A 24,048-nucleotide genomic window follows, 5' to 3' on the forward strand; every position below is an offset into this window, starting at 1 on the left:
AACAGATATTTTGCATCGGTCTTCACTATTGAGGAAACAAGTAACATCCCAGTATTAGCTGTAAGTCAGGAAATGGAAGGGAGGGAGGAACCCAAGAAAATTGCAATCACCAGGTAAGTGTTACTGAACAAATTGTTGGAGCTGCGGGTTGTCAAGTCCCTGGATCCTGATGGGCTTCATCCTAGGGTGTTAAAAGAAGAGGCTGGTGAGATAGTTGATGCGTGAGTTTTAATTTTCCAAAATTTCCTAGATTCGGGGAAGGTTCCGTTCAATTGGAAAATAGGGAATGTAACTCCTTTATTCAAAAAGGGAGGGAGACAGAAAGCTGGAAACTGCAGGCCAGTTAGCTTAACATCTGTCAAAAATGTTAGAAGCTATTACTAAAGACGTTATAGCAGGGCATTTAGAAAAATTGAAGGTAATCAAGCAGAGTCAGCATGGTTTTGTGAAAGGGAAATCGTGTTTAACCAATTTATTGGAGCTCTTTGAGGGAGTTACATGTGCTGTGGATAAAGGGGAACCGGTGGATATATTGTACTTAGAATTCCAGAAGGCATTTGATAAGGTGCCACATCAAAGGTTATTGCAGAAAATAAAAGTTCATGATGTAGAGGGTAACATATTGGCATGGATCGAAGATTGGCTGGCGAACAGGAGAGAGAGAGAGAGAGAGAGAGAGAGAGAGTGTAGGCATAAATGGGTCATTTTCTGGTTGGCAAGATGTAACGAGTGATGTGCCACAGAGATCTGTGCTGGGGCCTCAACTTTTTACAATTTATATAAATGACTTAGATGAAGGGACCAAAGGTATGGTTGCTAAATTTGCTGATGGCACAAAGATAGGTAGGAAAGAAACTTGTGAAGAGGACATAAGGAGGCTGCAATGGGATATAGATAGGTTAAGTGAGTGGGCAAAGTCCTGGCAAATGGAGTATAATGTGGGAAAGTGTGAAATTGTCCACTTTGGCAGAAAGAATAAAAAAGTCTTCTTTTCTTTTGGGCCTCCTTATCTCGAGAGACAATGGATACGCGCCTGGAGGTGGTCAGTGGTTTGTGAAGCAGCGCCTGGAGTGGCTATAAAGGCCAATTCTGGAGTGACAGGCTCTTCCACAGGTGCTGCAGAGAAATTTGTTTGTCGGGGCTGTTGCACATTATGTTGCACATAAGTATATTACCTAAATGGCGAGAGGATGCAGAGGGATCTGGGTGTCCTAGTGCATGAATTGCAAAAGGTTAATTTGCAGGTACAGTACGTAATTAGGAAAGCTAATAGAACGTTATCATTTATCGTGAGGGGAATTTAATACAAAAGTAGGGAAGTTATACAGCAATACAGGGCATTGGTGAGACCACATCTGGAGTACAATCTGGTCTCCTTATTTAAGGAAGGATGTAAATGCATTGGAGGCAGTACAGAGAAGGCTTACTAGACTAATACTTGGAATGGGCAGGCTATCTTACGAGGAAAGATTGGACATCTCGGCTTTTATCTGCTGGAATTTAGAAGAGTAAGAAGTGACTTGATTGAAACATATAAGATCCTGAGGGGTCGTGCCAGGGTGGATGTGGAAAGGATGTTTCCTCTTGTGGGAGAATCTAGAACTAGGGGTCACTGTTTAAAAATAAGGGGTCGTCCATTTAAGTCAGAGATGAGAAATGTTTTTTTCTGTGAGGGTCATGTGTCTTTGGAGTTCTCTTACTCAAAAGGGGGTGGAAGCAGAGTCTTTTTAAGGTAGAGATAGATAGATGGATTCTTGATGATCAAGGGGGTGGAAGGTTATCGGGGGTAGGTGGAAATGTGGAGTAATCAGTTTAGCCATGAACTATTGAATGACGGAGCAGGCTTGAAGGGCTGAGTGGCCTACTCCTGCTCCTAATTTGTATGTTCATAAGACAATCCCGCCATCCCAGGGGTTAGTCTGGTGAACCTCTATTACACTCCCTCTGTGGCAGGCTATTCAACTGGACTGCTTCAGAGCTAAGCCTGATCCTATCCAACATACACTTTCCAGGATGGATTACTGAACATGAGTCAGGAACATGACTCCTGATTGAGTTTTCCATCCCCAAGGCAAGGGGTATGGAGTGGAACTGCAAAGGCCCAGACCAGGAATTGATCATGGCGGTATATTTTGTATGCACATCACAGAAATGCCCCAAATACTTCAGACTTTCATTGAATTGTCCTGCTGTCTTTGTAAGCAGAGCTGATTGGTTTTCAATGAATTCACAGTAACTGTCACCTCGATGCATTGGTTCTTCCCAATGGACTTCGATGTTAATAATATAGACCACCTAATATAGACTGGAATAGCATTAATGTAAAGGGCAGAGAGGGGCAAGAGTTTCTGGAGTGTGTTCAGGAGAATTTACTACATCAGTATGTTTCCAGTCCAACAAGGAAGGAGATATTGCTGGATCAGGTTCTGGGGAATGAGGTTGGTTAAGTGGATCAAGTGTCGGTAGGGGAACATTGAGTGGCAGGAAACAGAGCAGCTGTGAACGGTTGTTTTTCCGACTGGTGGAAGGTATACTGTGGGGTTCCACAGAGGTCAGTGTTCCGACCCCTCCTTTTTTGATGTATATTGATGACCTAGACTTGGGTGTACAATTTGAAAATTTGTGGATGACACAAAACTTGGAAGTATTGTGAGCTGTTAGGAGGATAGTGATAGACTTCAAGAGGACATAGACAGACTGGAATGGCTAACAAGTAACAGATGAAACTTAATGCAGAGAAGTGTGAAGTGATTCATTTAGGTTGGAAGAATAAGGAGAGGCAATATAAATTAAAGGGTACAATTCTAAAGGGGGTGCAGGAGCAGAGGGACTGTACTCGACTGCACAGTGCTGGGGAGGGAGGCTCCGGCCCGTCACTGAGTGCCCTGGAGAGGGTGATGTGGTTTGGAGGGCGGTGGTCTTTGTGGAATTTCCAGGGTTCAGTTGGTATGGTATGAGATATTGCCTTCTGCCCATCCTTCTGCCACACAAAGAGAAAAATATGCATTTATATAGCGCCTGTCAGAACCTCCATACATATGGAAGTGCTTTGCAGCCAATGAAGTGTAGTCATTGTTGTAATGGAGGAAGCATAGTAGCCAATTTGTGCACAGGATGACTCCCATAAACAGCAATGGTACGACCGGATCATCATCATCTTTTAGGCTGCGTTTGCTGACAACACAACCACTAGGTGGTGCAGTGCAAATGCAGGAACTATGATGTTGCTATTACAGAGACTTGGTTGAGGGAAGGACAGGATTGGCAGCTAAATGTTAAAGGATTTAGAAGCTTCAGGCGGGATAGAGGGGGATGTAAAAGGGGTGGGGGAGTTGCATTACTTGTTAAGGAGAATATCACAGCTGGACTGCGGGAGGACACCTCGGAGGGGTCGTGCAGCGAGGCAATATGACTGGAGCTCAGGAATAGGAAGGGTGCAGTCACGATGTTGGGGGTTTTCTACAGGCCTCCCAACAGCCAGCGGGAGGTAGAGGAGCAGATATGTAGACAGATTTTGGAAAGATGTAAAGGTAACAGGGTTGTAGTGGTGGGTGATTTTAACTTCCCCCATATTGACTGGGACTCACTTAGTGCTAGGGGCTTGGATGGGGCAGAATTTGTAAGGAGCATCCAGGAGGGCTTCTTGAAACAATATGTAGATAGTCCAACTAGGGGTGGGGCCGTACTGGACCTGGTATTGGAGAATGAGCCCGGCCAGGTGGTAGAAGTTTCAGTAAGGGAGCATTTCGGGAACAGTGACCATAATTCCATAAGTTTTAAGGTACTTGTGGATAAGGATAAGAGTAGTCCTTGGGTGAAGGTGCTAAATTGGGGGAAGGCTAATTATAACAATATTAGGCAGGAACTGAAGAATTTAGATTGGGGGCGGCTGTTTGAGGGTAAATCAACATCTGACATGTGGGATTCTTTCAAACGTCAGTTGATTAGAATCCAGGACCGGCATGTTCCTGTGAGGAAGAAGGATACGTTTGGCAAGTTTTGGGAACCTTGGATAACGTGGGATGTCTAGTCAAAAATAAAAAGGAAGCATTCGTAAGGGCTGGAAGGCTAGGAACAGACGAATCCCTTGAGGAATATAAAGAAAGTAGGAAGGAGCTTAAGCAAGGAGTCAGGAGGGCTAAAAGGGGTCATGAAAAGTAACCGGCAAACAGGATTAAGGAGAATCCCAAGGCTTTTTATACATACATAAAGAGCAAGAGGGTAAACAGGGAAAGGGTTGGACCACTCAAGGACAGAGAAGGGAATCTATGTGTGGAGCCAGAGGAAATGGGCGAGGTACTAATGAGTACTTTGCATCAGTATTCACCAAAGAGAAGGACTTGGTGGATGATGAGCCTAGGGAAGGGAGTGTAGATAGTCTCAGTCATCTCATTATCAAAAAGGAGGAGGTGTTGGGTGTCTTGCAAAGCATTAAGATAGATAAGTCCCCAGGGCCTGATGGGATCTACCCTAGAATACTGAGGGAGGCAAGGGAAGAAATTGCTGGGGCCTTGACAGAAATCTTTGTATCCTCATTGGCTACAGGTGAGGTCCCAGAGGATTGGAGAATAGCCAATGCTATTCCTTTGTTTAAGAAGGGTAGCAAGGATAATCCAGGAAATTATAGGCCGGTGAGCCTTACATCAGTGGTAGGGAAATTATTAGAGAGGATTCTTCAGGACAGGATTTACTCCCATTTGGAAACAAATGAACTTATTAGCGAGAGGCAGCATGGTTTTGTGAAGGGGAGGTCGTGTCTCACTAATTTGATTGAGTTTTTTGAAGAAGTGACAAAAATGATTGATGAAGGAAGGGCAGTGGATGTTATCTATATGGACTTCAGTAAAGCCTTTGACAAGGTCCCTCATGGCAGACTGGTACAAAAGGTGAAGTCACACGGGATCAGAGATGAGCTGGCAAGATGAATACAGAACTGGCTCGGTCATAGAAGACAGAGGGTAGCAGTGGAAGGGTGCTTTTCTGAATGGAGGGATGTGACCAGTGGTGTTACGCAGGGATCAGTGCTGGGACCTTTGCTCTTTGTAGTATATATAAATGATTTGGAGGAAAATGTAGCTGGTCTGATTAGTAAGTTTGCGGACGACACAAAGGTTGGTGGAGTTGTGGATACTGATGAGGATTGTCAGAGGATACAGCAGGATATAGATCAGTTGGAGACTTGGGCGGAGAAATGGCAGATGGAGTTTAATCCGGACAAATGTGAGGTAATGCATTTTGGAAGGTTTAATACAGGTGGGAAGTATACAGTAAATGGCAGAACCGTTAGGAGTATTGACAGGCAGAGAGATCTGGGCGTACAGGTCACTGAAAGTGGCAACGCAGGTGGATAAGGTAGTCAAGAAGGCATACGGCATGCTTGCCTTCATCGGTCGGGGCATAGAGTATAAAAATTGGCAAGTCATGCTGCAGCTGTACAGAACCTTAGTTAGGCCACACTTAGAATATTGCGTGCAATTCTGTTCGCCACACTACCAGAAGGACGTGGAGGCTTTGGAGAGGGTACAGAGGAGGTTTACCAGGATGTTGCCTGGTCTGGAGGGCATTAGCTATGAGGAGAGGTTGGAAAAACTCGGACTGTTTTCACTGGAACGATGGAGGTGGAGGGGCGACATGATAGAGGTTTACAAAGTTATGAGCGGCATGGGCAGAGTGGATAGTCAGAAGCTTTTTCCCAGGGTGGAAGAATCAGTTACTAGGGGACATAGGTTTAAGGTGCGAGGGGCAAAGTTTAGAGGGGCTGTGCGAGGCAAGTTCTTTACACAGAGGGTGGTGAGTGCCTGGAACTTGCTGCCAGGGGAGGTGGTGGAAGCAGGTACGATAGCGACGTTTAAGAGGCATCTTGACAAATACATGAATAGGATGGGAATAGAGGGATACGGTTCCTGGAACTGCAGAAGGTTTTAGTTTAGGCAGGCATCAACGAGTGGCCGGAGAGCGGTGTGCCGCGAAGCGAGGAACAGTCGGCCGGGGGGTGGGGAGCAGCAGCGAGGCCTGGAGCGAGTTGCTGAGCGGGGAGAGCTCCAGCCTCAAAGTCTCCCATTCAACCGCTTCCTCCAGCCGAGTGGGGGACTGGATACCCGATGGCATGTTATCGCCTATGCATGAAGATGGACCAGGCATGGATACGCGATGACGTTGACGCTGCGCGATGATGTCATCCCGCGCACGTGCCACTTAGTCCTGGCAAGATGTAGCTGTGCATGTGCACACTTAGCGCACTCTGACATCAGCGGGCCGCTGCGTTGTCAGGAATCACTTTGTTTCTTTTCTGTATTTGGTTGAAGAATGAATATTGGCCAGGGCACAAGGGAAAACTCCCCTTCTTCGAGCAGTGCAATAGGGCATCCATCTGAGAGGGCAGACAGGACCTTGGTTTAATGTCTCATGTAAAGGATGGCACGTTTGCCAGATGTCTGCTGTGTAACTGATAACATTGGGCAATATTCCCGATTCAGCTTGTGCTGGAGGAGTGGAGGCTGAGCACTCCCAAATTCAGAGGCTGGGTATACTGGAGGTGAGAGCCCTGGGGAGACTGAAAGATGCTGAGAGAGTAAAGTAGGTGTTTTGACTGGCAGTCACATTTTGTAATTGTTAGCAGATTTTCTGTGGATATGGTCACAACGAAGGGCTGTTAATCCCTCACAGTATCCCCACATGATTCAGGCCCAAGTGGGTTTCAACAAGTTTTAACATACCTTGACTATTTTTATATAACTCTTCTACAGTATTACGTGAAATGGCGAACAATTAATGCAATCTGTTTGCATCCCAAATTCCCATTCAAGTTGATCCAACTTGTTATCTTTCGTGGATCACGGTTATGGTAAATAGACTTCCCACTGCCCTGAGAGGCCTCTAACTTTGTTGCAGGGGGCAGGCTCTATTCTTATACTGTTTGGCTACCTTGGGCTGCACATATTTAGCAGTATCCTGCCAAGCTGCCAGGCAGATTTGGTGATGTCACAGCTTCGACCGCACGTGTGTCCTGCCCATCAGGGCTCACTGGATACTGATCTGGAATGGGATCCTTAACATCCTAGCCCAGAGCTGTTGCAGTAGCCAACATATGGTCTTACTCAGCACCGTCTGGGGTTGGATCTTGGGTTCTTTGTCTTTGTTACACTGTATGGTGTATTTACCCGGTAGATCATTGAGAGAGCTGCTGTTCTGATTTCTGTTCTAGTACGATGACTGATCACAATGTGTGGAATTGGGTGATATTTTGCACCAGTGTGATTAAAACTGTGCACAATTATCTTTCTTTTTATTTCCGTCTTCAGTATGAAGATTTTAGGTGATGGTGCAACAGTCTGCAGGGGCCGGTACCAAGTGGTGACAGTGAATGAAGTTCTCAGTCCCAGTGGTGATCCAGAGAAACACTTGACCATTAGAGCAAGCCAACCGGGCAGCAGCAGTGGTACAGAGCGGTGTGTTCTGAAAGATGACTGGTAAGGAGCTGCAGCATTTGTGCTTTTGTGTACATGAAGATTGTCTGTGTCCTGCTCTGCAGAGGACTTGCTGAAACCACTGACATGGTCGGTGTTGCACTTGGGGCTCTGCTTCTCTTTGTCCCATGCTGCTCACTTGCTATGGTGGGAGTCCTGAGTGGATATTAGGCTATTCCGTGCAGGAGATCACTGGTATCAACAGTCCCTGGCCCTCGCAGCCTGCCATGGGCAGTTCACTCTGGGCAATGGGCACTCAGCCCTGGGCAATGGTGTTTGTGCTGTTGGGAGTTTGCTGGTTTGTTCTGCTTGAATTCTGTGGACCTGGAGACTTGGAAAAGGACTGGTGCTTTTACTTCATTGGTGGATGAATCATGAATGTGAAAACCGAAATGTTATCAGCATCTCTGGATAGGTGAGAATTCATAGTGATTTGAATTTTGTAAGTAACCCTGAGGTAAACACCTATGCAGCCCAGGAGTATAAAAAAATGACATTCTCACTATGAGACACCACTTGGACACATGATCAGATTTTAAACAAAGCTGTTACTGGCTAGCTAAAGGTTATCGAGATCAGAAAAGAGCGAGTCGCCGAGTATATGTAGTGTGGTAAAAGTTCCACAAACCAATGCTCAAATGTTGAGTGATAAACCTGAGGTCCAACAACAGGTGAGGATGTGGTAGGAATAGGGGATTAGTGTAGGATTAGTATAAATGGGTGGTTAATGGTCGGCACAGACTCGGTGGGCCGAAGGGCCTGTTTCAGTGCTGTATCTCTAAATCTAAATCTAAAACACAAAAACTAGCTGTGGTGTAAGTGAGAAAGGATTCACTACGCATGATGGCAAGCCACAACCCAAGAAATGCTTTGCACATGGGTCGCTGTTGCAGATGTGCACATTACACTACATAGAATGCAGATCTGTGTCTTAGATTATTACCATGGTCATCCCCAGAGCCCAGCTATCTTTCAGTGTTCACACATGTTCAAAGTGCTGTACGTCCAACTGCCTTTATCTGCATTTATTTCATTTTACATAAATCACTTTGAATCTATATCATTCTGTCCACAGTTCTTGGGAAAAGGGTGATACGAATAAGACAAGATGTACTACAGGAAACATATTTTATTCCTCTCACTCCCTTTTGAGTGTTGTCAAAGTAGGATTGGTAAGGTTGGGGGTGTGAAGGGAAGAGTTAAAGCAGTTTAAGAATGGAACCAGGTTATTGCTTTGTTGTGGGTTTCTTTGAGTGACACTGGTAAAGTCGTATTTACTCGCAGTCTGAGGTGCTCTGAGAGCTTTGAGTGGGACTTGTGTCAGTTATAGCTCAAGCCAGCATTTGTTGTCCATCCCTAATTGTCCTTTAGATGGTGATGGTGAGTTGCCTTCTTGAAACGCTGCAGTTCATCTGGTGTGGGCACACCCGCAGTGCTGTTAGGGAGGGAGTTCCAGGATTTTGATTCGGCGATAGTGAAGGAGCAGCTCTATATTTCAAAGTCAGGATGGAGGGTAACTTGTGGATGGTGGTGTTCCCACGCGTCTACTGCCCTTGTCCTTCTAGGTGGTAGAGGTCGCAGGTTTGGAAGCTGCTATCGAAGGAGGCATAGTAAGTTGCAAATTGTATATGATACCCCCTGCTGCCACTCTGCGTCGGTGGTTGAGGGAATGAATGTGTAAGGTGGTGGATGGGTTGCTATATAAGTGGGCTGCTTCGTCCTGGATGGTGTCGAGCTTCTTGAGTGTTGTTTGAACTGCACCCATCCAGGCAAGTGGAGAGTATTGCATCACACTCCTGACTTGTGCTTTGTAGATGGTGGACAGGCTTTCGGGAGTCATCTTTTGTGGCTAGGTATTTAATTTTGCTTTATAGCACTCCTGTGAAGTGCATTGGGATGTTTTATTAAATTAAAGGCACAATAGAAATATAAATTGTTGCAGCAGTTGAATGAATTTAAATATACTTTGAGACACTATGTAATCCATTTCAGGGATACTGTTGAAGTCAAAGTCGGAGATACAGTTCATGTCGAAGGCGAGAAGCATTTGGACACCTGGATAATAAGCAGAGAAGCTGGGTACCTGGTTGTGAGCCCAGACCATCTTATTTCTGGAACTAGCGTTGCAAACAGCATCCGGTGCATGCGCAGGGCTGTGCTGAAAGAGAGATTTAAGGTGAGATTTACAAACCTGTATCCTTCTGAGAAAGTGTCCAATGAATAGCCAGCTTTATTACCATTACTGCAGTTTTGTACACTTCAGTTACACCCAGCACACATCATTATCCCAACCCTTGGACACAATCCCTGCTACAAATCCCACATTCAATGGTATTGCCATAGCTGAAATCCCCCAATGGGCTACCATTGACCAGAAATTGAACTGGACCAGCCATATAATACTGTGGCTACAAGAGCAAGTCAGAGGCTGGGAATTCTGCGATGAGTAACTCACCTCCTGACTACCCAAAGCCTGTCCACCATCGACAAAGCACAGGAGCATGATGAAATACTGTCCACTTGTCTGGATGGGTGCAGCTCCAACAACACTCAAGCTTGACACCATCCAGGACAAAGCAGCCCACTTGATTGGCACCCCATCCATCACCTTCAACATTCACTCCCTCCATCACCAATGCACAGTGGCGGCAGTGTGTACCTTCTACAAGATGCACTATAGCAACTCACCAAGGCTCCTTCGACAGCACCTTCCAAACCCGTGACCTCTACGACCTAGAAGGACAAGAGCAGCAGATGCATGGTAACACCACCTCCTGCAAGTTCCCCTCCAAGCCACACACCATCCTGACTATTATCGTTACTTCACTGCCACTGAGTCAAAATCTCTCCTAATAGCACTGTAGGTGTACCTACAGCGCATGGACTATAGCCGTTCAAGAAGGCGGCTCACCACCATCTTCCATCACCTTCTCGAGGACAATTGGGTATGGGCAATAAATGCGTTTTCCCAACCCTCGGTTACTATCTCTGTTTCTAGAAATTTTCACTAGTCCCAGCTTCAGATGCTTCCTGTTTCTATGACTTTCCCATTCCCGCAGCTTTCATACACTATCCCTGTTTCTATAACTGCCCACCCATCGGATAGTATCCCTGTTTCCATAAGTACCCCATTCTCCCAAGGCTTGGACCCTATCTATTTCTATAAAATTCCACCTCAATCCTGAGACGCTCTCCCTGTTGCTACGAATATTGGGACCATCTCCCTGTTTTTATAAGTTGCTCATTCTCCCAATCCTCAGCCCCTATTCCTGTTCTATAAATTCCTGCCTCAACCCTCGGACATACTCCCTGTTTCTATAAATTCCATAGTCACCCAACTCACGCTTAGTATCCCAGGTTCTGTAAATTTCCATCTCTTAATCTGCGGGCACTGTCCCTGGCTCTATAAATTCTGCATACATCCAATGGTCAGACACTATCCCTGTTTGTATAAAGTCGCCATTTTCCCAACTCTCAGACACTATTTCTGATTCTACAAATTTCCATTTCTGAATCCTCAGACCCTCCCTGTTTTGAGAATTACACATTCTCCTAATTTTGGACACAGTCCAATTTCTATAAATTTCCATCTCTCAACCTCGGACGCTATCAATTTTTCTATAAATTCAGCATTGTCCGAACCATTGTTTTATAATTTCTCCACTCTAATCCTTGAATACTATCGCCATTCCTGTAAATTTCCCACTCTTGAACACTATCTATAAGCACTATCTGATTCTATAAGTCTTCTTCTTTGGCCTCCTTATCTCGAGAGACAATGGGTAAGCGCCTGGAGGTGGTCAGTGGTGTATGGAGTGGCTATAAAGGCCAATTCTAGAGTGACAGGCTGTTCCACGGGTGCTGCAGAAAAATTTGTTTGTCGGGGCTGTTACACAGTTGGCTCTCCCCTTGCGCTTTTGTCTTTTTTCCTGCCAACTGCTAAGTCTCTTCGACTCGCCACACTTTAGCCCCGCCTATATGGCTGCCCGCCAGCTCTGGCGAACGCTGGCAACTGACTCCCACGACTTGTGATCAATGTCACAGGACTTCATGTCGCGTTTGCAGACGTCTTTAAAGCGGAGACATGGACGGCCGGTGGGTCTGTTACCAGTGGCGAGCTCGCTGTACAATGTGTCTTTGGGGATCCTGCCATCTTCCATGTGGCTCACATGGCCAAGCCATCTCAAGCGCCGCTGACTCAGTAGTGTGTATAAGCTGGGGATGTTGGCCGCCTCGAGGACTTCTGTGTTGGAGATACGGTCCTGCCACCTGATGCCAAGTATTCTCCGGAGGCAGAGAAGATGGAATGAATTGAGACGTCGCTCTTGGCTGACATACGTTGTCCAGGCCTCGCTGCCATAGAGCAAGGTACTGAGGACACAGGCTTGATACACTCGGACTTTTGTGTTCAGTGTCTATAAGTATATTCTATAAGTATATTAAGAGTAAAAGGGTAGCTAGGGAGAGAGTAGGTCCCCTTGAGGATCAGTGTAGCAATCTATGTGTGGAGCCACGGGAAATGGGCGAGGTCTAAAATGAATATTTCTCGTCCGTATTTACCGTGGAGAAGGTCATGGAAGCTAGTGAGTTCAAGGGAGGGAACACCAATATCCTGGAGCATATCAACATTACAAAGGAGGTGGTGTTGGAGGTTTTGAAAAGCATTAAGTTGGATAAATCCCCAGGGCCTGACCACTTGTATCCTAGGATGCTATGGGAAGCAAGGGATGAGATTGCTGGGGCCCTGGCACAGATTTTTGTATCATCGTTTGCCACGGGTGAAGTACCAGAAGACTGGAGGATAGCTAATGTTGTGCCTTTATTTAAGAAGGGCAGCAGGGATAAGCCAGAGAACGACAGGCAGGTGATCCTGACATCAGTAGTGGGAAAGTTATTGGAAGGGATTCGGAGAGACAGGATTTATATGCTTCTGGAAAGGCATGGTCTGATTAGGGATAGTCAGCATGGCTTTGTGCATGGGAAATCATGTCTCACGAATTTGGTTGAGTTTTTCGAGGAGGTGACCAAGGCGATTGACGAGGGCAGGGCGATGGACGTTGGCTACATGGACTTTAGCAAGGCCTTTGACAAGGTCCCGCATGGTAGGCTGGTCCACAAGGTTCGATCACATGGGATCCAGGGTGAGCTAGCAAACTGGATACAAAATTGGCTTGGTGATAGGAGGCAGAGGGTGGTAGTGGAGGGTTGTTTTTCAGATTGGAGGCCAGTGACCAGTGGTGTGCTGCAGGGATCGGTGCTGGGCCCTCTGTTGTTTGTCATAAATATTAATGACTTGGATGTGAATGTAAGGGGCATGATTAGTAAGTTTGCAGATGACACCAAAATTGGTGGTATAGCGGACAGTGAAGAAGGTTGTCTAAGGTTACAACAGGATATAGATCAACTGGGAAAGTGGGCAAGGGAGTGGCAAATGGAATTTAACGCAGACAAGTGTGAAGTGATGCATTTTGGGAAGTTAAACCAGGGCAGGTAATATACAGTGAATGGCAGGGCCCTGGGGGGGTGTTGTTGAGCAGAAAGACCTTAGGGTGCAAGTACATAGTTCCCTGAAAGTGGCAACACAGGTAGACAGGGTGGTGAAGAAGGCGTATGGCATGCTTGCCTTCATCAGCCAAGGCATTGAGTACAAGAGTTGGGACGTCATGTTACAGTTGTACATAACGTTGGTTAGGCCGCATTTGGAGTACTGTGTGCAGTTCTGGTCGCCGCACTACAGGAAAGATGTGATTAAGCTAGAGAGGGTGCAGAAAAGATTCACAAGGATGTTGTCTGGTTTGGAGGGCTTGAGTTATAAAAAGAGATTGGATAGGCTGGGTCTGTTTTCCCTGGAGCGAAGGAGGCTGAGGGGGGACATGATAAAGGTATATAGAATTATGAGAGGCATAGATAGGGTAGATAGCCAGAGTCTATTTCCCATGGTAGGGATGACTAAAACTAGAGGGCATAGATTTAAGGTGAGAGGGAGGAGGTTTAAATGGGATCAAAGGGGTACATTTTTCACACAAAGAATAGTGGGTATCTCGAATGAGCTGCCTGAGGAGGTGCTGGAGACAGGAACAGTAGCGACATTTAAGAGGCATCTGGACGGGTACTTGAATGAGCAAGGCATAGAGGGATATGGAGTTAATGCAGGCAGGTGGGATTAGTTTTGATAGGCATTATGGTCGGCATGGACGCGTAGGGCCGAAGGGCCTGTTTCTATGCTGTATGACTCTATGATTATCCCTGTTTCTACAACTTTCCATCTATGAACTCTCTGACACTATCCCTGTTTCTATAAATTTACTGTTCTCTGAACCCTCGGAAGCTATCCTTGTTTCTATAAATTCCCCATTTCCTCAATCCTCAGTCACTATCTGTTTCTATAAATTTCCAACCCTCAGAAGCTATCCCTGTCTGAAAATTCCTGATTTTTCCAACCATGGCCACTATTCCTTTTCTATAAGTTTACATCTGTGAACCATTAGGCACAATCCCTTTTTTGAAAAATTCTCCATTCTGCAAACTGTTGGACCCTACCCCGTTTCTGTAAATTCCTGATTCTCCCAACCCCCGGACACTATCCCTGTTACCATGAATTACCCATTCTCTGAATTCTTTGACACTATATCCATGTTTCTAAAAATTCCCAACCCTTGGACACTATCTCTTTCCCCATGCTTCCACATCTTGGACACTAATGCAGATTTTAGAAATTCCCAACCCTAGGGGACACACCCTGTTTTGATAAATTTATCCCAAGATTAGAAAGTCATCACTGAGCTGCTGTTTGCAGTTACGTAGGATCTAGACTGGGTCACCTCCGACATGGTCTTTGTTGCCTGCCAAATCCAGGAAAAATGTCGAGAACTACACCAGAAACTCTTCATTGCATTCATTGACCTGACCAAAGCATTTGACTCCGTAAATAGCAAGGCTCTGTGGATTGAGCTCCAAAGATTTGGTTGTCCAAGAAACTTCTTCACAATCTTGCAATTGTTCCATTATGATATGACTGCAACAGTCTTAAGTGGGAGATCTGAAACAGATGCTTCCAAAATCCATACTGGGGTCAAGAAAGGCTGTGTGATAGCCCCTGTACTATTTATAATCAATCGAACAGTGGCTTTGTATCTCGTGAAAGATCAGCTGCCCTCTGGTGTGAGTAATAAATACGGCCTAGATGGAAAGCTCTTCAATCTCAGTCACCTCCATGCCAAAACTAAACTGACCACCATAGACATATATGTTCTACAGTTTGCAGATGACTGCAGTGTTGTTGTGCCCTCTGCACCAGTTCTGCATACAAGAGACTTGGCCTGTCCTTGAATGTTGCCAAAACAAGACTCCGATATCAACCCACAGCAGGTCAGCCAAATATTCCACCTCCCACATATGTTGAATATGTTGAGCAGTTCCCATAAGGTGGCAGCCACCTCTCTCAAAAGGCCACCATTGATGAGATCCAACACGGAGCAGCTGTGCCAGCTCTGCCTTCTACAAATTACAGCAGTGAGTGTTTGACAACAAAGATCTCTGCAAGTCAACAAAAGTCCTAGTGTACAGAGCAGTTGTTGTCACCGCATTCCTGTACTGTAGTGAGACCTGGACTGTGTATCAGCGACACATAAGAGTGTTAGAGAAAATGCTTCAAAGACACTCTGAAGATCTCTTTGAAACATGGCAGCATTGACAGTGATAACTGGGAGGATCTTGCTTCCAATTGTTCAAAATGGCAAGCTGCATCATGCTTTGAGTCCAAATGATTTAGATTAGATTAGATTAGAGATACAGCACTGAAACAGGCCCTTCGGCCCCTTTGGCAGGCAACAAAGACCACCCATTTTTATACTAATCCCATATTCCTACCAAACATCCCCACCTGTCCCTATATTTCCCTACCACCTACCTATACTAGTGACAATCTATAATGGCCAATTTACCTATCAACCTGCAAGTCTTTTGGCTTGTGGGAGGAAACCGGAGCACCCGGAGAAAACCCACGCAGACACAGGGAGAACTTGCAAACTCCACACAGGCACTACCCGGAATCGAACCCGGGTCCCTGGAGCTGTGAGGCTGCGGTGCTAACCACTGCGCCACTGTGCCGCCCAATGCCTTAATGATGAAGCAGAGCAGCAGCAGAGAAAGAAAGAAAAGGAAGGAAATCCTGCACTCTGGATCCCACTACCTCATGGGACGTCCTGCCCCATGTGCCCAAAGATCAGCGGGTCGAGAATCTGCCTGTTCAGTCACCTGAAGACCCATGGCAGAAACTAGTGACCTTGAGTAGACATCATTCTTGAATCGAGAGACAGCTGACGGTGAGGAGACTGGATCAGTAATTGAGCTTTAAGATCGCTCACAGCTAATTTGTTTTCAGTTTGCATTGTGTCTTGTGATTTCGATTTGTCATGGTTACTGTAGTACCATAATTCACTTCTTAATGAGCAGTTGTAATGTCAGTGACAGACCTGCATATCTCCACATTTGTGCTACACAGTCAGAGTTTGAAGTCATGGAAAGTTTTATTATGTTGTCACATCTGGTAGTATTGTGCAGACCAGCTAGTGTGCAACTCCAAGTAAGAAGCCCTCATGCATTTTTTGATTGATATCTTTGTTCCTTGTTTTGTTTTCAAGGCCTGCGAAAGGGGAACGCGACAGATGCTGGTCGGCACTTTAGTTCATGAGATCTTTCAAAAAGCAGCAATGAGCAACAGGTTTACACAGAATGCACTGGAAGAAATGACGTCTCAAACAATCTATGCCCCAAAGTACTTGGGAGAGATGTAAGCGGTGTTTGTCTCTCTTTTTGTAGTTTTAGTGGACATGTTTTGTCAGCTGGAGAACTTGGGACTGGTTTCTGTATCTGTAGCCTTAGGATGTGAAGTGCAGCTTCCTCCACTGGTTAAGTGAATGAGGCTGGTGCACTCGGAAGTCCAAGTTTGGTTCCTGGTCTGTTTGGTTAAAGGTGATTAACCTTTGCATGTGGGTGGGCCACGTTACAGTTTTTGCCCGACATAGGGGGCTGGTGAGACAATTTTGGAAATATAAAGGCAGCAAAAAATTATTTTACTATCAAAACAACAAATGTGTATTTTTGTGAAGAAGCTTAAAATGAGAAAACTATTTATTGATTACTTTCTCGTCACTATGTTGAACACTGATTGAGAGAATCTAACCATCTCCCCTTGACATTCAATGTCATTACCATCGCTGAATCCCCCACTGTCAACATCCTAGGAATGGGAGAGACTCACGGTTGGTGTGTTGCCTCCCAGGTGCCAGGGTTCGTGATGTCTCGGATCGTGTTTTTGGGATCCTTAGGGGGGAGGGGGAGCAGCCCCAAGTCGTGGTCCACATAGGCACCAATGACATAGGTAGGAAGAGAGATGGGGATTTAAGGCAGAAATTCAGGGAGCTAGGGTGGAAGCTTAGAGCGAGAACAAACAGAGTTGTTATCTCTGGGTTGTTGCCCGTGCCACGTGATAGCGAAGCGAGGAATAGGGAGAGAGAGGAGTTGAACACGTGGCTGCAGGGATGGTATAGGAGGGAGGGTTTTGGTTTCCTGGATAATTGGGGCTCTTTCTGGGGTAGGTGGGACCTCTACAAACAGGATGGTCTTCACCTGAACCAGAGGGGTACCAATATCCTGGGGGGGAGATTTGCTAGTGCTCTTCGGGGGGGTTTAAACTAATTCAGCAGGGGAATGGGAACCTAAATTGTAGTTCCAGTGTACAGGATGTTGAGAGTAGTGAGGTCAGGGATAAGGTTACAAGGGCGCAAGAGGGCACTGGCAAGCAAGAACTTGGTTTAAAGTGTGTCTACTTCAATGCCAGGAGCATCCGGAATAAGGTGGGTGAGCTTGCAGCATGGGTTGGTACCTGGGATCTCGATGTAGTGGCCATTTCGGAGACATGGGTAGAGCAGGGGCAGGAATGGATGTTGCAGGTTCCGGGATTTAGATGTTTCAGTAAGAACAGAGAAGATGGTAAAAGAGGAGGGGGTGTGGCATTGTTAATCAAGGAGAGTATTACAGCAACAGAAAGGACGTTTGAGGACTCGTCTACTGAGGTAGTATGGGCCGAGGTTAGAAACAGGAGAGGAGAGGTCACCCTGTTGGGAGTCTTCTATAGACCTCCGAATAGTTCCAGAGATGTAGAGGAAAGGATAGCGAAGATGATTCTCGACAGGGGTGAGAGTAACAGGGTAGTTGTTATGGGGGACTTTAACTTTCCAAATATCGACTGGAAATACTATAGTTCGAGTACTTTAGATGGGTCAGTTTTTGTCCAGTGTGTGCAGGAGGGTTTTCTGACACAGTATGTAGACAGGCCAACCAGGGGCGATGCCACATTGGATTTGGTACTGGGTAATGAACCCGGCCAGGTGTTAGATTTAGATGTAGGTGAGCACTTTGGTGATAGTGATCACAATATGGTTAGGTTTACCTTAGCGATGGGCAGGGACAGGTATATACCGCAGGGCAAGAATTATAGCTGGGGGAAAGGAAATTATGATGCGATTAGGCAAGATTTAGGATGCGTAGGATGGGGAAGGAAACTGCAGGGGATGGGCACAATTGAAATGTGGAGCTTATTCAAGGAGCAGCTACTGCGTGTCCTTGATAGGTATGTACCTGTCAGGCAGGGAGGAAGTTGTCGAGTGAGGGAGCCGTGGTTTACTAAAGAGGTTGAAGCGCTTGTCAAGAGGAAGAAGAAGGCTTATGTTAGGATGAGACGTGAAGGCTCAGTTAGGGCGCTTGAGAGTTACAAGCTAGCCGGGAAGGATCTAAAGGGAGAGCTAAGAAGAGCAAGGAGAGGACACGAGAAGTCATTGGCGGATAGGATCAAGGAAAACCCTAAGGCTTTCTATAGGTATATCGGGAATAAAAGAATGACTAGAGTTAGATTAGGGCCAATCAAGGATAGTAGTGGGAAGTTGTGTGTGGAATCAGAGGAGATAGGGGAAGCGTTAAATGAATATTTTTCGTCAGTATTTACAGTAGAGAAAGAAAATGTTGTCGAGGAGAATGCTGAGATTCAGACTACTAGGCTCGATGGGATTGAGGTTCACAGGGAGGAGGTGTTAGCAATTTTGGAAAGTGTGAAAATAGATAAGTCCCCTGGGCCAGATGGGATTTTTCCTAGGATTCTCTGGGAAGCCAGGGAGGAGATTGCAGAGCCTTTGTCCTTGATCTTTATGTCGTCATTGTCGACAGGAATAGTGCCGGAAGACTGGAGGATAGCAAATGTTGTCCCCTTGTTCAAGAAGGGGAGTAGAGACAGCCCGGGTAATTATAAACCTGTGAGCCTTACTTCGGTTGTGGGTAAAATGTTGGAAAAGGTTATAAGAGACAGGATTTATAATCATCTTGAAAAGAATAAGTTCATTAGCGATAGTCAGCACAGTTTTGTGAAGGGTAGGTCGTGCCTCACAAACCTTATTGAGTTTTTCGAGAAGGTGACCAAACAGGTGGATGAGGGTAAAGCAGTGGATGTGGTGTATATGGATTTCAGTAAGGCGTTTGATAAGGTTCCCCACGGTAGGCTATTGCAGAAAATACGGAAGTATGGGGTTGAAGGTGATTTAGAGCTTTTGATCAGAAATTGGCTAGCTGAAAGAAGACAGAGGGTGGTGGTTGATGGCAAATGTTCATCCTGGAGTTTAGTTACTAGTGGTGTACCGCAAGGATCTGTTTTGGGGCCACTGCTGTTGGTCATTTTTATAAATGACCTGGAAGAGGGTGTAGAAGGGTGGGTTAGTAAATTTGCGGATGACACGAAGGTCGGTGGAGTTGTGGATAGTGCCGAAGGATGTTGTAGGGTACAGAGGGACATAGATAGGCTGCAGAGCTGGGCTGAGAGATGGCAAATGGAGTATAATGCGGAAAAGTGTGAGGTGATTCACTTTGGAAGGAGTAACAGGAATGCAGAGTACTGGGCTAATGGGAAGATCTTGGTAGTGTAGATGAACAGAGAGATCTTGGTGTCCAGGTACATAAATCCCTGAAAGTTGCTACCCAGGTTAATAGGGCTGTTAAGATGGCATATGGTGTGTTAGCTTTTATTAGTAGGGGGATCGAGTTTCGGAGCCACGAGGTCATGCTGCAGCTGTACAAAACTCTGGTGAGACCGCACCTGGAGTATTGCGTGCAGTTCTGGTCACCGTATTATAGGAAGGATGTGGAAGCTTTGGAAAGGGTGCAGAGGAGATTTACTAGGATGCTGCCTGGTATGGAGGGACGGTCTTACGAGGAAAGGCTGAGGGACTTGAGGTTGTTTTCGTTGGAGAGAAGGAGAGGTGACTTAATAGAGACATATAAGATAATCAGAGGGTTAGATAGGGTGGATAGTGAGAGTCTTTTTCCTCGGATGGTGATGGCAAACACGAGGGGACATAGCTTTAAGTTGAGGGGTGATAGATATAGGACAGATGTCAGAGGTTGTCTCTTTACTCAGAGTAGTAGGGCCGTGGAACGCCCTGCCTGCAACAGTAGTAGACTCGCCAACTTTAAGGGCATTTAAGTGGTCATTGGATAGACATATGGATGAAAATGGAATAGTGTAGGTCAGATGGTTTCACAGGTCGGCGCAACATCGAGGGCCGAAGGACCTGTACTGCGCTGTAATGTTCTAATTCTAATTCTAGGGGCTACCATTGACCAGAAACTGAACTGGAGTAGCCATATAAATACCGTGGCTACAAGAGCAGGTCAGAGGCTAGGAATCCTGCTGTGACTAACTCACCTCCTGACTCTCCAAAGCCTGTCCACCATCTGCAAGTCAGGAGTGTGATGGAATACTCTCCACTTGCCTGGATGGGTGCCTGAGTGTGTCAGGGAGTGTCAGGGAGTGTCAGGGAGTGTCAGGGAGTGTCAGGGAGTGTCAAGAAGCTCGACACCATCCAGGACAAAGCAGCCCGCTTGATTGGCTCCCCATCTACAAACATTCACTCCCTCCACCACTGACGTACAGTGGCAGCAGTGTGTACCATCTACAAGATGCACTGCAACAATGCACCAAGCTCCTTTGACAGCACCTTCCAAACCCGCAACCTCTACCAACTAGAAGGACAAGGGCAGCAAATGCATGGGAACACCACCACCTGCAAGTTCCCCTCCAAGTCACACACCATCCTGACTTGGAACTATATTGCCGTTCCTTCACTGTCGCTGGGTCAAAATCCTGGAACTCCCTTCCTAACAGCACTGTGGGTGTACCTACCCCAAATGGACTGCAACGGTTCAAAAAGGCAGCTCACCACCACCTTCTCGAGGGCAATTAGGGATGGGCAATAAAGGCTGGCCTGGCCAGCGGCGCCTACATCCCATGAATGAATTAAAAAAAAAATTATATTAAAAAAACATACCTGGCATTGTTTTTGCTTGCATGAATACTCAGTCTCTGCTCGCACTCTTGATGTCGTCATAGAGTCGTACAGCATAGAAACAGGCCCTTCGGCCCACTGCATCAATGCCGACCATAATGCCTATCTATACTAATCCCACCTGCTTGCATTAATTCCATATCCCTCTATACCTTGCTCATTCAAGTACCCGTCCAGATGCCTCTTAAATGTCGCTATTGTTCCTGCCTCCGCCACCTCCTCAGGCAACTCATTCGAGATACCCACTATTCTTTGTGTGAAAAATGTACCCCTTTGATCCCCTTTAAACCTCCTCCCTCTCACCTTAAATCTATGCCCTCTAGTTTTAGTCATCCCTACCATGGGAAATAGACTCTGGCTATCCACCCTATCTCTGCCTCTCATAATTCTATATACCTCTGTCATGTCCCCTCTCAGCCTCCTTCGCTCCAGGGTAAACAGACCCAGCCTATCCAATCTCTCTTTATAACTCAAGCCCTCCAAACCAGGCAACATCCTTGTGAATCTTTTCTGCACGCTCTCTAGCTTAATCACATCTTTCCTGTCGTGCGGCGACCAGAACTGCACACAGTACTCCAAATGCGGCCTAACCAACGTTATGTACAACTGTAACATGACGTCCCAACTCTTGTACTCAATGCCTCGGCCGATGAAGGCAAGCATGCCGTACGCCGCCTTCACCACCCTGTCTACCTGTGTTTCCACTTTCAGGGAGCTATGTACTTGCACGCCAGGGTCTCTCTGCTCAAGAACTCTCCCCAGGGCCCTGCCATTCACTCTGTGTCCTGCCCTGGTTTAACTTCCCAAAATGCATCACTTCACACTTGTCTGCATTAAATTCCATTTGCCACTCCCTTGCCCACTTTCCCAGTTGATCTATATCCTGTTGTAACCTTAGACAACCTTCTTCACTGTCCACTATACCACCAATTTTGGAGTCATCTGCAAACTTACTAATCATGCCCCTTACATTCACATCCAAGTCATTAATATTTATGACAAACAACAGAGGGCCCAGCACAGATCCCTGCGGCACAGCACTGGTTACTGGCCTCCAATCTGAAAAACAACCCTCCACTACCACCCTCTGCCTCCTATCACCAAGCCAATTTTGTATCCGGTTTGCTAGTTCACCCTGGATCCCATGTGTTCAGACCTTGTGGACCGGCCTACCATGCGGGACCTTGTCAAAGGCCTTGCTAAAGTCCATGTAGACAACGTCCATCGCCCTGCCCTTGTCAATCTTCTTGGTCACCTCCTCGAAAAACTCAATCAAATTCGTGAGACATGATTTCCCACAAAGTCAGCACAAAGCCATGCTGACTATTCCTAATCAGACCATGCCTATCCAGATGCATATGAATCCTGTCTCTCCGAATCCCTTCCAATAACTTTCCCACTACTGATGTAAGGCTCACCGGCCTGTAGTTCCCTGGTTTATCCCTGCTGCCCTTCTTAAATAAAGGCACAACATTAGCTATCCTCCAGTCTTCTGGTACCTCACCCGTGGCAAACGATGATACAAAAATCTGTGCCAGGGCCCCAGCAATCTCATCCCTTGCTTCCCATAGCATCCTAGGATACAAGTGGTCAGGCCCTGGGGATTTATCCAACTTAATGCGCTTCAAAACCTCCAACACCACCTCCTTTGTAATGTTGATATGCTCCAGGATATTGGTGTTCCCTCCCTTGAACTCACTAGCTTCCATGACCTTCTCCACGGTAAATACGGACGAGAAATATTCATTTAAGACCTCGCCCATTTCCCGTGGCTCCACACGTAGATTGCCACACTGATCCTTAAGGGGACCTACTCTCTCCCTAGTTATCCTTTTACTCTTAATATACTTGTAGAATCTTTTAGGATTGTTATGATGCAGAGTATTCCAGATATATGTCCATCTGTCAGGAGTGATCTTTCTCGCTCCGCCCCCCCCCCCCCCCCCACCCCTGGTCTCTGTCCGCCTGCACCCCAACCCCAGTTGCTCTGCACCCTTTCCCCTTCCTGTAGCTCTCTGCATGTAGATTTTAGTATTTTGGTGATGGATGAGTAAGGAAGGTGTGGGACTGACTTTCATTGGGTTCGGGTGCTCTGGGCGTGACTATTTGAAGGCCGCAGTGCCTTGCTCGGGTCCTTTTGTGTTTCTCTCACACAGCGATCTCCCAATTTCTTAACGTGACCCTGAGGTTTATGGTCAGACAGGAGGAGGGATACAGGACAGTAAAGGATTAAAGATGTAGTTAAATATTTGTGTATTATGCTCTCGCCTCTGAGTCACAAGGTTCCAGGTTCAAGTCCCACTCCAGGACCTGAGCACAAAATTCAAGGCTGACACTCCAGTGCAGTACTGAGAGGGTTCTGCACTGTCAGAGGTGCGTTCTTTCGGATGAGACATTAAACCGAGGCTCCTTCTGCCTGCTGTGGTGGGTGTAAAAGCTAGTTCAAACAAGAGCAGGGAAGTTATTCCCAGTGTCCTGGCCAATAATAATCCCCAATCAACATCACGAAACTAGATTATCTGGTCATTATTGCTTTTTGTGAGAGCTTGCTGTGTGTAAAAGTTTCCACATTCCAACATTTCAAAAGTACTTCATTGGCTGTAAAGTGCTTTGAGATGTCTGGTGGTCGTGAAAAGCGCTATGAAAGAGCAAGTCTTTTCTTCGCGCCCCCCACATCCCCCAGGTTATTTCGTTCTGTGGAAACTGGCATATCGTTCCATCTTAACATGATTTTCCTTTTATTGAGAGGATGAATAGGACATGAAATGTCAGTTTGACCAGTGTTCAATGTGAATGCAGTCCCAGAGGAACAAGTATTCAAGGACTGCATTCACATTAGAACATTGAATATTTTTCTTTGCCTAGTCTTGAACATACAAATTAAGAGCAACTTGGCCCCTCCAGCTTGCTCCGGCAATAAGTTCCTGGCTGAACCGTTTACTCCACATTCTTACCTACCCCCGATAACCTTTCACCACCTTGTTTGTTTATTTATTTTATTTAGCGATACAGCACTGAAACAGGCCGTACGGCCCACCGAGTCTGTGCCGACCATCAACCACCCATTTATACTAATCCCACATTAATCCCATTGCCCTCTCACATCCCCACCTTCCCTCAATTCCCCTACCTATACCAGGGGCAATTTATAATAGCCAATTTACCTATCAACCTGCAAGTCTTTGGCTGTG

General features: G+C 46.2%; 1 protein-coding gene across 4 annotated transcripts in view; it reads left to right on the plus strand.

The window, feature by feature from the left end:
* The window catches only part of dna2 (DNA replication helicase/nuclease 2), a 130,648-nt gene that overhangs the window by 11,896 nt on the left and 94,704 nt on the right, over positions 1–24,048 (plus strand). For all 4 annotated transcript variants that reach the window (XR_010977040.1, XM_068052385.1, XM_068052384.1 and 1 more), the window contains exons 3-5: positions 7,302–7,469; positions 9,459–9,642; positions 16,109–16,257. Coding sequence is in view for 3 of the 4 variants with exons in the window: in XM_068052385.1 (XP_067908486.1) it covers positions 7,302–7,469; positions 9,459–9,642; positions 16,109–16,257 (501 nt within the window). In the remaining variant the exon portion in view is untranslated. The remainder of the gene's footprint in view (positions 1–7,301; positions 7,470–9,458; positions 9,643–16,108; positions 16,258–24,048) is intronic.

Source organism: Heterodontus francisci, chromosome 20, assembly GCF_036365525.1.
Source record: "Heterodontus francisci isolate sHetFra1 chromosome 20, sHetFra1.hap1, whole genome shotgun sequence".
Taxonomy (NCBI): domain Eukaryota; kingdom Metazoa; phylum Chordata; class Chondrichthyes; order Heterodontiformes; family Heterodontidae; genus Heterodontus; species Heterodontus francisci.